This window comes from Mobula birostris, chromosome 5 (genome assembly GCF_030028105.1).
Source record: "Mobula birostris isolate sMobBir1 chromosome 5, sMobBir1.hap1, whole genome shotgun sequence".
Taxonomy (NCBI): domain Eukaryota; kingdom Metazoa; phylum Chordata; class Chondrichthyes; order Myliobatiformes; family Myliobatidae; genus Mobula; species Mobula birostris.
Genome location: NC_092374.1, coordinates 170,611,193 through 170,626,190, shown reverse-complemented (window position 1 = coordinate 170,626,190; position 14,998 = coordinate 170,611,193). Strand labels below are relative to the sequence as shown.

General features: G+C 42.6%; 1 protein-coding gene across 3 annotated transcripts in view; it reads right to left on the bottom strand.

The window, feature by feature from the left end:
- Positions 1-14,998, bottom strand: part of pcca (propionyl-CoA carboxylase subunit alpha) — a 495,020-nt gene that overhangs the window by 27,055 nt on the left and 452,967 nt on the right. For 2 of the 3 annotated variants that reach the window (XM_072258848.1, XM_072258851.1), the window contains one exon: positions 3,994-4,134. In XM_072258848.1, coding sequence (XP_072114949.1) covers positions 3,994-4,134 — 141 coding nt within the window. Of the gene's footprint in view, positions 1-3,993; positions 4,135-14,998 lie in introns of those variants that run through there. The other variant, XM_072258849.1, reaches the window with a different exon arrangement.

Genomic DNA, 14,998 nt, shown 5'->3' with positions numbered 1-14,998 from the left:
ACACCTAGTGCAGATAATGGACTGCCTTCATGCAATGCTTTCGATGATTGCATCCTCCAAATCTTCATTTTCACTGTAACATTCAAGATGATTGTCGATACCTCTGTGATTCCTAACTTGTTGAAGTAGTGAAATCATTTCATTTTCACTCCTGGCCATTTCTGGCACCTCCAAGCCTGAATACTTGAAACCGTGGTGAGTAAACAGTTTCAAATTGTCTTACCACTTATTTCTCTCCAACTATTAGTGACAAAAATCACTATTTTTTGAACACAAACATGTGCAGCTGATGCTATTTAAAAACAGTTCACTCTAAGCACGGTGTAATGTCTAATGGCTGCACAAGAGCATGCGACTGTCACTGGTAAGAAACTTCAGCAAAAGTCCCCTGCTCCAATTAAGCAGCATATTGTCCCAATTACACGAAGGGAATCCCAGATATTTTCTCAATTTAACTTTTGTTCTTTAAGAGTTGTCCCAAATAAATGGCTGCCCCGATTAACCGATGGCCCAATTAATTGGAATCCACTGTAATTATTTCTGATTTCATGTCCTAACTCATGCCTGTGGTAAAACACAATCTGTGGAGCAGTTAAACCCATTTCCAAAACGGAGGGCTTTTGCAGGATCGTACTTTTGCACAAGATCAAATGTGCCATAATTCTGTGTTTGCCTGAACGGACAAGGTAAATTAATGCAAAATGAAGTCACCTGGAGAAGGCAGATTCACACTGTGGCACATGGACAATGATTAAAGTACAGAGGTTCTTCAAAAGAGCTTGGCAGAGTGCTGAGTGTCAGCTGTGGCTCAGTGAATGATACTCTCCACTCTGGATTGGAAGGTTGGAGGTTCAACCTCAATGTCAGAAAATTCACTGCAATACCCTAGACTGACGGCAGCACAGTACAAAAAGAGATCAATGTCTTGTCCACACTCTCAGGTAAAGGATCCCACCATATGGTCTCAATGAAGAGCATGGGAGTTACCTGTTGTTCTACCCAATACTTAACCCTCAGTTTATAAATCATCTGTGTTTGTGAACTGAATTGAATTGACTTTATTACTTACATTCTTCATATACATGAGTAAAAATCTTTGTTATGCCTCTAAATGTACAATGTGCAATTTATAGTAATTTATAATAAATAGTATGTACAACAAGACAGTCAATATAAAAAAGAAATACAATTGTGTCAGCATGAATTAATCAGTCTGATGGCCTGGTGCAAGAAGCTGTCTTGGAGCCTGTTGGCCCTGGCTTTTATGCTGCGGTACCATTTCCTGGATAGTAGCAGCTAGAAGAGTTTGTAGTTGGAGTGATTCAGGTCCCCAATGATCCTTCAGGCCCTTTTTACACACCTGTCTTTGTAAATGTCCTGACTAGTAGGATGTTTACAACTACAGATGCGCTGGGCTGTCCACACCACTCTCTGCAGAATCCTGCGATTGAGGGAAGTACAGTTCCCATTCCAGGCCGTGATGCAGCCAGTCAGGATGTGGAGCCTGTTGTGCATAAATCGGCTACTGTGCTTGCTATGTTAGAACAATGACCACACCAGGAAGCTGTAAAGCATTTGTGCATGCTCTGTGGTCATGAAAATCTCATCTTCTTTCCTTTTAACTCAATAAAAGAACCCTCATTATAGCCCCATGGCTGGTCTGATCATCCTGTCAACTCAACTCATCCACCGCTGGAGGAATATCGTGGCAGCTCTCTCCACACCTGGAACTCTGCTCTCTCCAAATGGCGAGAACACAGCACACCTCAATGGCTTTGTTGTGTAAAAAGAAAATAGAGGTTGCCGTCTCATCAATTGGTGTGCTTGAAAACTGCTGTTCATCCCCGTATCTCATCTCCCAGCTAAGTCTATTATTGAGACACCCACAGACTGCAATTTGATGTTCCAACAACTCCATCCTCTCTTTCACTCCAGTGTTTTACTTGCTCTATGGCTGTGCAACACAATTTAAGCCCTGTGATAGTACAATTTTATAAGAATCCACTGCACCAGAGAAAAGTGCTCAATTAAACCACAGCAAGAGAAAGAGGCAAAATTAGCAGTGCAGTCTGTATGATTTTCATCACCAGATATTGAAGACATTTTCTGCTAGAAATTTGTTCAATTTCTATAAACAAGCCTGTTCAAATTAGCCTCTTCACTGCTCATATTTTGTGTTTAGCCCCTCTGCTTTACTCCATTTTCCCCTTCCGTCAGGATATGGTACCAGGTGACAACAGGTGAACCCATCCTGTTTGCTCAACCTCCTCTTGCCCCAGAGTTCACAAGAACACAGAAAAAGATAAACAGAGGTAGACCACAGGCCCCTCAAACCTGCCCCACCATCTTCGCTCAACTCCTCTTCTGCACCAGCTTTCCATCGTCCTCAGTTTACTGATCTTTCAAAAAATACATCTATCCTCACTTTAAACATTTCCAATACTCCAGCGTCCACAACTTTCTATTGCTGAGAATTCCTGAGATTCATCATCGTTTATGAAACTTCTTCCCATCTCAGTCTTAAATGATCAGGCCCTTCTCTTGTAACTGTACTCCTTCGGTCAAGACTTTCCCACTAATGGAAACATCTTAACATTTACCCTGTCAAGCCTCATTAGGATCTTATATGTTTCAATGAGAACACCACTAATTCGTCTGAACACCAAGAACTACAGACCCCACCTGTCTGGCCTCTCTGGGAAACAACTCACTCGTCCCAGGAATTAGCTGGGTGAATCTGCTTCAAGCTGCCTTCAGAATCGGAATCAGGTTTATTATCAGCGGCATGTGACATAAAATTTGTTAACTTAGCAGCAGCAGTTCAAAGCAATACATAATATAGAAGAACAAAAATTAAACAAAATAATAATAAATTACACTATTCATATATTGACTAGATTAAAAAATGTGCAAAAACCACAAATACTGTATATTAAAAAAAAGTGAGGTACTGCAACCACATCATCCTTTTTCAGTTAAAGAGACCAAAACCATGCCTTGTTCTTGCTGAGGTACACTGCTAACAAATGCCCATCCCCCCCACCCTCACTTCCAAACTGTTTGCGACAATGGCTGAAATGTTGTTGGCCTTCATAACCGTTTGCTGGACCTGCCTGCTAAATCACTCATGCTTTCAGAGCAGGTTGTCTTACAGTGATGTATCTTTCATCTTGACTTTTTTGCACCAGCAGGATTCCACTTCAAACCTTCCACAAAAACTACTATTCAGCCAAGCAACACACATCAAAGTTGCTGGTGAACGCAGCAGGCCAGGCAGCATCTCCAGGAAGAGGCGCAGTCGACGTTTCAGGCCGAGACCCTTCGTCAGGACTAACTGAAGGAAGAGTGAGTGAGGGATTTGAAAGTTGGAGGGGGAGGGGGAGATCCAAAATGATAGGAGAAGACAGGAGGGGGAGGGATGGAGCCTCGGCCTCCAGTTAGTCCTGACGAAGGGTCTCGGCCTGAAACGTCGACTGCACCTCTTCCTGGAGATGCTGCCTGGCCTGCTGCGTTCACCAGCAACTTTTATGTGTGTTGCTTGAATTTCCAGCATCTGCAGAATTCCTGTTGTTTACTATTCAGCCAATACTGTTTTAGATTATTTGCTGAAGTATGCTGTTTAAATAGACTGTGCAGACTGTTGGAACACTATTTCAATAGATTCTGTACACTGTATTTCGCAGTGCTTTGTTTAAATAGACTCTGTAGACTGTTTGCTAGAGTAAGCTATTTAAATCTTCTCCTGGTAGCAGTGAAACAGACCATTCTTGCCATATGATATATTGCTTTCTTCTGCTGATTGGCATATACTATCACACAGACTGATAGGTTTAAGACAGTTTATAAGTGTAAACTGGTTGAAAGGATGCAAGAAATGCCGAATATGAATTCATTCAAAAGCAGAACTCAAAAGTAAGTATCTTTACTCTGTGTGGCTCAATTTGAACGCATAACAAAGACAGTCATAGCAGCAAATATAACAATAACGCTTACCTCATCTCCAACTGCTACGTTTATACTGACAATTGTTCCAGGCATGGGTGATATTATGGTGTTGCCAATGTCCTCCAGCACCTTTTCCGGCATGTATTTATTCAGCTCCGCTGCCAGCTGGGTCAACACTTGGAGCTTGTACTGGAAACAAAGAGCACATCAACTTTTTGAGTAGGTTATACAGTCTGAGCAAGTTACAAACATCTCATTGCCTTGAGTTCACTCCATATGTACAAATTTGCTCCTACTGTCAAGAAGAATTGCCTCGGTACTTGTGCTGTCTAACTTTTTGTTGTGCCCCAGCTCCACGGAGTATGCTTCTTTCTATCTCCTGCCCAAAAACCACAGGCAGACACTTCATTTCAGCCTGCTCCTACTCATTTCTTCCCTCCTTCACTCTACTAGTTCTCCTCTGATCCAATCCTTTCTCACTTATATCGGTGACACTTCCAGTACCCCCCACCCCTTCGACCTTTTACAATTCCTTGACCAACCTTCATCATGGATATCCAATTCTCTTTAAATCTCCATCCCATCCCTACAAGAAGACCCTTTTCCTCTCCCAGGAGCAGAGGCCCAACCAGTTCCCCTCCACCAACTCACTCATTTGCCCAATTTTACTTACTCTCACATTGAACTCTTCTCCTTTGAATCCATTCCCTCTCTTGAGATCAACAGATCATTCTCCACAATATCCGTCACCTTCAAAGAGACTCCTCCACCTGTCACACCTTCCCCTTACCTCCCCTTCTGGCATTTTGCAGGGACTGTTCCCTTTGTGATTCCCTGGTCCGTTCCCAATAATCAACCCGCTTCTTATCTCACTTTACCTTGCAACCACAGGTGATGTAACACCTGTCCTATATATTAATGACTTGGATGAGGGAATTAAATGCAGCATCTCCAAGTTTGCGGATGACACGAAGCTGGGTGGCAGTGTTAGCTGTGAGGAGGATGCTAAGAGGATGCAGGGTGACTTGGATAGGTTGGGTGAGTGGGCAAATTCATGGCAGATGCAATTTAATGTGGATAAATGTGAAGTTATCCACTTTGGTGGCAAAAATAGGAAAACAGATTATTATCTGAATGGTGGCCGATTAGGAAAAGGGGAGGTGCAACAAGACCTGGGTGTCATTATACACCAGTCATTGAAAGTGGGCATGCAGGTACAGCAGGCGGTGAAAAAGGCGAATGGTATGCTGGCATTTATAGTGAGAGGATTCGAGTACAGGAGCAGGGGGGCAGTATTGCAGTTGTACAAGGCCTTGGTGAGACCACACCTGGAGTATTGTGTGCAGTTTTGGTCCCCTAATCTGAGGAAAGACACCCTTGCCATAGAGGGAGTACAAAGAAGGTTCACCAGATTGATTCCTGGGATGGCAGGACTTTCATATGAAGAAAGACTGGATGAACTGGGCTTGTACTCGTTGGAATTTAGAAGATTGAGGGGGGATCTGATTGAAACGTATAAAATCCTAAAGGGATTGGACAGACTATATGCAGGAAGATTGTTCCCGATGTTGGGGAAGTCCAGAACGAGGGGCCACAGTTTGAGGATAGAGGGGAAGCCTTTTAGGACCGAGATTAGGAAAAACTTCTTCACACAGAGAGTGGTGAATCTGTGGAATTCTCTGCCACAGGAAACAGTTGAGGCCAGTTCATTGGCTATATTTAAGAGGGAGTTGGATATGGCCCTTGTGGCTACGGGGGTCAGGGGGTCATGGAGGGAAGGCTGGGGCGGGGTTCTGAGTTGGATGATCAGCCATGATCATAATAAATGGTGGTGCATGTTTGAAGGGCCGAATGGCCTACTCCTGCACCTATTTTCTATGTTTCTATGTTTCTTTGTTTCCCATCACCCAGGGACCCGAACAGTCTTTCCAGGTGAAGCAGTGATTCGTTTGCACTTCTTCCAGTCTGGTGTAGTGCACTCAATGATCACATGTGGTCTCCTTAACTTTAGAGAAGCCACATGCAAGTTGGATGCTCACATTACAGAATATCTGTGTTCAGTCCTCAGGGAAGGTCAGGTCTTGACCTTCTCACTGCCCGCCACTCTAATTCTCCTTCCCACTCCCACTTTGACCATTTGGCGGCCCCCTACATGATGCAGAGACTCAACACCAACTTGAGGAACAGTACCTCATCTTTTGTCTGGGCATGTTGCAGCCTCAATATTGAATTCCACAACTACAGGAAACTTGATGTCTATCAGAATCAGTTGTCCACCTGAGATACTGGCTCAGTTTGTTTTCCCCCTCCACCCCCTATTCCTCTGGGAATAGAGGACATGACCAACCCGACTTGCTGGGCTTGGCTCTTCAATTCACAATTCTTCTATGCTGTCAATCTCGCCAACTGCTCCCATTTACTCTTTGACTGGATAACATTGTTTACAGTTTACTCCATGGTCACCCCCAGTTGTAGCCTGTTAGGCAAAAACACCCCTTGTGCTGAAGATTTACAAGCTTCTTTCATCTCCTTGTCAGTATTGATGAAAGGTCTTTGATCTGAAACACTAACTTTGTTTCTCTTCCTATAGATGCAGTCTGACAAGATGAGTACCATAAAAAAAATTAGTCCCGTCTAAATTCCATCAGCATGTTAACCTTGCTACCAGAAATGAGAACACATTAGACCTGGTTTATACTAACATCCCTAGAGTGACTCTTGTCTTCACCTCGGATTCTCTGACTACTAATTCCTGCATTCTGACCACTGATTAAACTAGCTAAACTAGTTGAAAGGGAGATAAAGACCTGGCCAGAAGGAGCAACCACAGCATTTCCAGCAAATAAACTGTGATGCTGAGCACATTAGGGAAACAGGGCCTGAAGCCTATATCATTTATCAATGAAATGCATACTCTTAAAGGAAGGGAGGTGGAGGAGTTTAGGGAGTAATTCCAGAGATCGGGCTGGGGTAATTAAAGGCACAGATACCAATGATGGAGAAATGATCGACAGGGATACCCAGGTGGCTAGAACTGGAAGAAGGTGAGATCTTGGAGTGTAGAGGGAGATGGGGGAGGTCATATGGAGATATGAAAATAGTGATGGAGTGAGGGGTAACACAGGTGTAGAGAGAGGGCAGATGTTGGAACAGTGGGGAGTAGGGGGCCAACCCTCAATGAAAGAACAGTTCAGGGCAGAGGTATGACATCTCCTGAGGAGGGCTGCAGAAGGATCTGAGCCACCAGTCCCTCCCACAGGTTAGCAGGTCTACCTGCTCAGTTGGAGAGAGGGCTGAAGCCAGCGGATCAATTCTGCAGCAGATCAGCTTCCTACTTGGTTCAAAATCTTCCACAATAAATAAATTAATTCTGTAACTTTCAAATGTGATGTCTTTAATCTGAATAGCAACCTGCAGACAGCACACTGCCTGCAGGTTAAGGTATTAAAGTAATGCTCACAATGCTGGAAGAACTCTGCAGGTCGGGCAACATCTATGGAGGGAAATGGATAGTTGCATCTCTGATCAAGACTCTTCACTTGACATCCTGAGTTCCACCAGCGGTTTTGTGGGTTGCTCTAGATTCTGGGTTCTGCAGTCTCTTGTGCCTCAACTTTGTCTGTGTCATTCACAAGCAATTCCTGCAGATGGCAGCAGTTCCTGCTGAAAGTCTACCCCAACTACAATTAATGTATAAACTGGGTCTGGGAGGAATTGGAGGAATTGGAGGAAATTAGCAAATAGTCGTTTTAATTGCTCTATTATTTTGTCTCCTAATTCAAGTAAAGTGCACTCATGTCTTTGGCATTCTCAACCAGCACAGGATTAAAACAGTGATGAGATAAATCTGCTGGTCACAGCCCAGTCATCTCTCATCTTGTTCAACAAGAGGCAGTGTGACTCACAAAGGTTCGGCTGTCTTTCTTCAGCTTGAACCCCGCTTCCCTTCCCCCAACAGCTCTCAGAACCAGACTGAAAAACATCAACCACCACCCCCCCACCTCCTCCAACCCTGCTCTTTGTGATTGAGCTTTTACATTGGTTAAGGTTTTCAAAACACAAAACTGATTTTTTTTCTGATCTTGACCATCAGCTGGCAGTGCTAATACACAGAGGGTAAGGTCTGCTGAGAAAACAGAACATGTCGTGGAAAATCTCTGAACCTCACAACACAGGAGCTCTACCCACACAAATTGAGGGCCATTCGGCCCATTATAGCTGCACTTGATGTTATCCAAATAGTCTTAACTAATCTGGACTGTCATCAGATCTTTTAACTACAGTTGCTGCTACAAATTGAGTAAGCAGCACTAATTGCACAGTCAGCAACGAGGTGAGGTCCAGCCAATCTGTTTTTGAAGGTATTGCTTGAGGAATTAAGGACACAAAACAGTACCACAGAAAGTTCTATAGAGGCAGGCAGCGATTAGCTTCAAGATCTGCTCTGCTACACAGCTTCTCCAGCACTGTTCGGTCTGAAGTGTGCAGTCTCTGCAGTAACATTCAAACAGTTACAATTTGAATTTTACATATGCTGCCAGCTTTTACAAAACTAAATTCAATAGTGACAGAAGCTGCTAGTTACACAGTGATTAACTTACAAAACAGTCCCTGTGGATTCAAATGCCAGTCTAATTGAGGAGGAACTAGGAGGAAAAATCTGTTAAGATCCAAAAATATGCCAAGGAGCTTTTTCCAAAAATATACAGTATTGTGCAAAAGACTTGGGCACACATATATACGGCTAGGATGCCTAAGACAATTGCATAGTACTGTATTTGTCAACGTGAAGTGGAGACCAAGTTTGTAAAAGGATGTTGGGAATGGCAAGGGGCGGCATGGGTGCAGATGTACCCAGCCCTGAGACACCAGGCAAGGTCATATGATTCCAAACAATTGGTTTATTGATCATTACAGAAGCTTCTCTGGTGTTTTCTGCTCCCTACCCTCTCTCTCTCTGTTTTCCCAACCATGACTGCACTCTCTCTGTCCCCTTCCCACTTTCAGTCTACAACAGAGACACATATCAGAATCAGGTTTATCACCTACATGTTATGAAATTTGTTTCTATTTGCAGCAGCAGTACAGTGCAATACATAAAATTACTACAGTACTGTGCAAAAGTCTTAGGCACCCTAGCTATATATATGTGCCTAAGATTTTTGCACAGTATTGTATTTGATTCATAATATTCAAATACTAGAAGTCAGAGCTTTCAGGTGAGAGGGGGGAAATTTAAAAGGGATTTGCAAAGCAAGTTTATTTTTCACACAGAGGTGTCTAGAACATGTTTCCAGGGCAAGCAGATACAAGAGCAACATTTAAGAGGCATTTAGACAGACACATAAACAGGCAGAGAAGAGGAGAATGTAGAGCACGTGCAGTTTAAATTGGTATCATGGTCAGAACAGACATGATGAGTTGAAGGGCCTGTTCCTGTGCTGTAGTGCTCTACGAACAATAAATACAAACAGGACATATTTTTCTCAATATAGGGTTTCGACTTGAAATCTCGACAATTCCTAACCGCCCCCCCCCACTCCCCGCCAACTTCCTCAATGTGGTTCCAGATTTCACTATCTACTTCTCTATGTTCATTGTATCATCAGGTCAATACATTCTCCCCGTCAGTGTGTCAACGCCTGGGCGGCATGCTGGCGTAGCGGTTCACGTAATGTTTTACAGTGCCAGCTGTGAGACTGGGGTTCAATTCCTGCCAATATGCATAAGGTGTTTGTACGCACCCTCTGTGACCACAAGGGCTTCCTCTGGGTCCTCCTGTTCTCTCCCACATTCTTTGTGGGCAGACTATGTTGGCACTGGAAGCATGGCAGCACATGTGGGCTGTCGCCAGCACATCCACGGACTGTGTTGGTCAATGGTACAAACAATGCATTTCATTGTATGCTTCAATGTACGTGAAAAACAAGACGATCTTTCATCTTTAATAAAGCTAATCTTTCATTTTAACCTATGTTACATATGCTTCCTCCTTAAACTGTGCACCTTCAACTTCATGCAACTTCAGTGCTTGAGATAAACAGTAATTTGCTGATTCACTGTAACATCACAGTCAGTGGATTTCGGGGGTCGAATGTCACTGGTCTCAAAACCAATGTGGGTTCACAGCTCAACTTATTTATTGTTAAGTGCAGAAAAGCACATTTAAAAACATGCTGTTTCATACTAATGCTCAGTAGGACAGTTGCCAAAAAATATATGAGGCATAGTTTATGATCACCACATAACAGCCTTCAGAACAAATTATAAATAACTTCAGATTAAGATTAAAAGGTCAGTACAGTATTGTGGGCTGAAGGGTCTGTACTGTGCAGTGCTGTGCTGAACTATGCTCTAGGTTTTACAGTATGTCCTACTAAGAATTGAACTTATTCTGGAGGTGGGGTTTTGTTGACCACTTAACGTACAACACCACCAAAATCATACAACACAGAAGCAAGCCATTCAAACCAACATGCTTGTACGAGCTATCTCCATACTTAAAAACGAGTTTCATTTACGTGGCATATCAATGAGGGGAAAATGCATAAAAAGATATCAGAGTATGTCTAAAGATGTAGTACTTTGGGGAGAAAACTGCAGATGCTGGAAATCTGAAGTAAAAGATAAGATGCTGGAACCACTCATTAGGCAGCATCTGTGGGAAGGGAAACAAGAGTCAGTGTTTCAAGTGAAGGACCTTCATCAGATTCAGGGAAGTGTGGAGAGAATAAAGGGAATGCTTGTGATAGAGTGCAGACCCAAGTTGTCAAAGCAATGACTATTTAAAAACAGGCAGTTGGAGACAGAAAATAGAAATGAAAGGATCCAGAGAGGTACAACCACTTTCATGGAGCAAGTAGGACGGTTGCCTGAAATTGTTAAAGTCAAAACAGGGTCCCAAGAGCTGCAGCTTTCCAGATGGATGTTGAAGTGCTAGTCCTTGAACTTAAGCTATCATTGTTGAAATAACAGAGAGGTGAGAGTGAGATGGAGAGTTAGGGTGAGAGCAAACTTAGGAATACTCTGGTGGAGTGAACAGAGGGGTTCTGCAAAATGTTCACCCACTCTGCGTTTGGCCTCTCTGAGGAAGAGAAGGTGACATTGTGAGCACCACATGCAAAGAATAAGAAGTTCAAGCAAGTCGCTGCCTAACCTTTCTTTTCAAATCTTTTTATTATTATTCCAAAATTAACACGAGTACATCGAAGTAAGCAACACTTACAATGTCTCAAGAAAAAAAAACATTATTTTAAAGATTGAAGAAATTTCGGTGATTAAATAAAAACCCTACTAAGCAAGAATAAGTGGGGCGAGAACCCATTAGGTGTTCAACCCCAGAGCCATGCATCATACAAAAAGCTTCTAAAGATAAACATCAAACCTCCAGCAAGAAAAAAATGTACCAAAAATTTACAATTAGATCGTGGAGGAAATCTATCAATTAACTCAAATGATAATAACGAGCAAATGAACCCCATCTTTTCTCAAAATCAAACATAGGTTCAAAAGTTCAACTTCTAATTTTCTCCAAACTAAGACATAGCATCACTTGAGAGAACCATTGTGACAAAATGGGAGCTGATGTATCCTTCCACTTCAACAAAATGGCCCTCCTAGCTATCAATGTAACAAATGCAATAACATGTTGGTCAGACACAGAGATACCACGGGTATTTTGAGGAATTACTCCAAAAAGCACAGTTAATTTGTTAGGTTGTAAATTAATTTTAAGTGCTTTAGAAATTGTCAAAAAAACTGACTTCCAGTCGCTGCCTAACTGCAAGGACTGACTGGATCACTGGATGGTGAAAGGGGAAGAGGTGAATGGGGTGTTGCACCACCTCTGGATGCATGTCAAGTGCTGTGAGGAGCAGGGTGGAGTGGAGCAGAGTGGAAGGTGTGTCTGATGATGGAAACATAAAATATGAAGGATGATCTACTGAATATGGAGGCTGGTGGGAGGAAGGTAAGGACAAAGAAAAACAGTATTTTTTGTTCTGGTTGGGTGGAAAGCAGATAGGCAGGAGAAACGAGGATATGCAATTAACACAGGGGGGCCACAGTTAAGATAAAAAAAGGAAGACATTGTAAACACCCTGGTGTGATAATCTCACTGTAAAAGCAGATGCAACAGAGTCAAAGGAACTAGGAGATTGGAATGGAATCCAGACAGTAGGGCAAGAGAAAGTATTGTCACAGTAGCTGTGGGAATTTGTGTACATATATTATAATGGATATGGTATTTTAGAAATAACTTAAAGGAAGAAAGAGTTGGAAGTCAGAAAGTTTTAGAAGAAAATTCTGGACCTTAGGGCTCAGATAGCCAAAGACTCAGCAATAAAAATGCAGAAATGGTCAGTAATGAGGATTTTCTCGATTTGTGGAGTTTTTGAGATTACAAACATGGGATAGGGCAGTCAATGAAGAAGTGTGAAAACAAGGCCAAGCACAGAACTGTCCGTCACATGTCACTAATTGGCTGTTAGGAAGTAAAGACACAAGATAGATTAATATCGAAACTTTACTATCAGGACCAGACTCTGGACCAGTGCAACCTGACCCTCTCGGTAGAACTGTGAGGGTCTTTCTTCTTCAGAAAGTAATAAGTACATTTTAGCTTTCGGCAGTGAGATGGCATACATCTTCAGCTAAGGGTGGAGTCCACTATTACTTATCCCCACAGCCACGTCGCAACGTTTAACTGATCATTCACCTCACTGCTTCATTTCTTTGGATCTTGCTGTGTGCAAATTGGCTGCTGTGCGTCCTATAACAATGACTACACTTCAATCAGTCCGAAACAACCAATAATTTGGATCCTGCATAAATATTTACAAACCTTGCTAGCCGTCAATTATATTTAAAAACTGCACTCAACATCAAATTAAATTACGTTAAGAACTTTTCCCTGTTTAAATCTGAAATCCTGCCAGATAACAAATAAATATTTATTTTGGTAGGCAGTGCAAAGAGAAACACAACCATGACTAAGCTTGTTTATGGAGAGCACACTGGGCCAATTATCACCACAAACAAGACCTCTCATTGATGATGGGACTGGTGAGTTTCGAAATGACAGAGCTCACTCACAAATATCCCAGGACCTTTGGGAAGCCTTGATGTGTTTTACTGTGCATGTTATATCAAATGTCTTGGCAAGTTCTTAATTCTCAAATATTCAGTGACCTAATGGTTTTGTTCCAAGTGGGGGGGGCGGGGGGGGGGGGCAGGGAATTCTGCTTGATATTATGAGCTGCATTTTTCTGATGACTGAGAATAAAATGATAGGATGATAATTGGCCAATTTGGATTCGCTCTGCTTTTTGTGGACCTGACATTGCCGGGCAATCTTCCACTTTGTCAGGTAGGTGCCAGTGTCATATCTGCACGGGAACAGCTTGGCTGGATGCGCAGCTATTTCTGGAGCACAAGTCTTCAGCACTCAGTCAGGATGTTGTCAGACCCCACAGCCTTTGCTGTGTCCAGCTGTTTCTTAATTTCACAGAGAGCAAACAGAAGTGGTTGAAGACTGCCTTCTGTGATTACGGGGACCTCAGGTGAAATTAGAATGGATCACCTGTGAGGCAGTTCTGAAACAGGAACAAAAATTGCTGGAAAAATTCAGCAGGTCAGACATCATCTGTGGGAAAAGACTCAAAGTTAATATCTCAGGTCTGAGCCCCTCTAGTTTCACCTGCCATCTTTTTACTCTTTTTCTTATACAGTCTCGTCAGCTGGGCATGTTACAATAGGCCAGGTTATACTACACCAGCAACATAGCACATTAACTAAGAAACTTTATCTGATTATAACTGTTTCTTAGTGGTCACATAATTTCAGCCCATCAGGTGAATTTCTTTTATTTCACCCATCTACCTCCTTCATCTTCTGAGTTATTTACACACGTTACTCTCTCAAAAGACAGAATGTTGGAAGAATTCAGCAGGTCAGGCAATATCTGGGGAGGGAAAGAATGTAAGCCGACATTTTTGGTTGAAAAACTGCGTCGGTCCAGATGCTGCCTGACCTTCTGAGCTCCTCCAGCATTCTACTCATTGGTCCAGACTCCACCATTTGCAGTCTGCTGTGCCTTGCTTGTCTCCCAGTCCTGATAAAGGGTCCCTGACCTGAAAGGTTAACTGTTTCTCTTGCTACAGATGCTGCCTGACCTGCTGAGTGTTCCCTGCCTTTTTGATCTTGTTTCAGATTTCCATTGTCTGCAGTTTCTGTGATTTTGATATGAGCTATTTATACTGTATTGTTTCAAACAAGTCCTCATCAAATGCCATCAGGACAATAAACATTTCAGTTGTCACATGCCCATGCAAGTTTGACCTTTTTTCCAATTTCTGCCATTTACGGGTAGTTTTACATTGGAACAGGACTGGTATTACTGCATAATAAGATCATAAGACATAGGAATAGAATTGGGCCAATCAGTCCATCAAGTCTGTTCTTCCATTCCATCATGGTTGATTTATTATCCCTCTCAACCCTATTCTCCTGCCTTCCCATAACCTTTGACACCCCTACTAATCAAGAACTTAACCATCTCTGCTTTAAGTATACATTATGACTTGGTCTCCACAACCATCTGTGGTAATAAATTCCACAGATTCACCAACCTCTAGCCAAAGGAATTCTACTTCATCTCTCTTCTAATTATCTTAGTGCTTTCAAACATCAGACTTGGGTAAGTTAACTTGAGGTGGATGAGGCGGGAGAGAACAGGAAATCAACTGCAGGAGGATTGACCTGGAAACTCTGGTGCTAAGGTCACAGTAGTGGGCCACATTCATATTCAAATCTATTTATTTCTCACATGTACATCAAAACATACAGTGAAATGTATAGCTTGCCTTAACAACCAACACAACCTATGGATGTACTGGGGGGGGGGCAGTCCAGAAGAGTTGCCACATGTTTGGGCGTCAACATTTGTTCACGGGTCTGCAGATGCAGGTTTTAGTGGTGTGGTAGTCAAAGATCACACAGAGAGACCTGGGCTGAAACCTCATGCCCAGCTCTGAGACTGAGAAGGGTTGGAGGA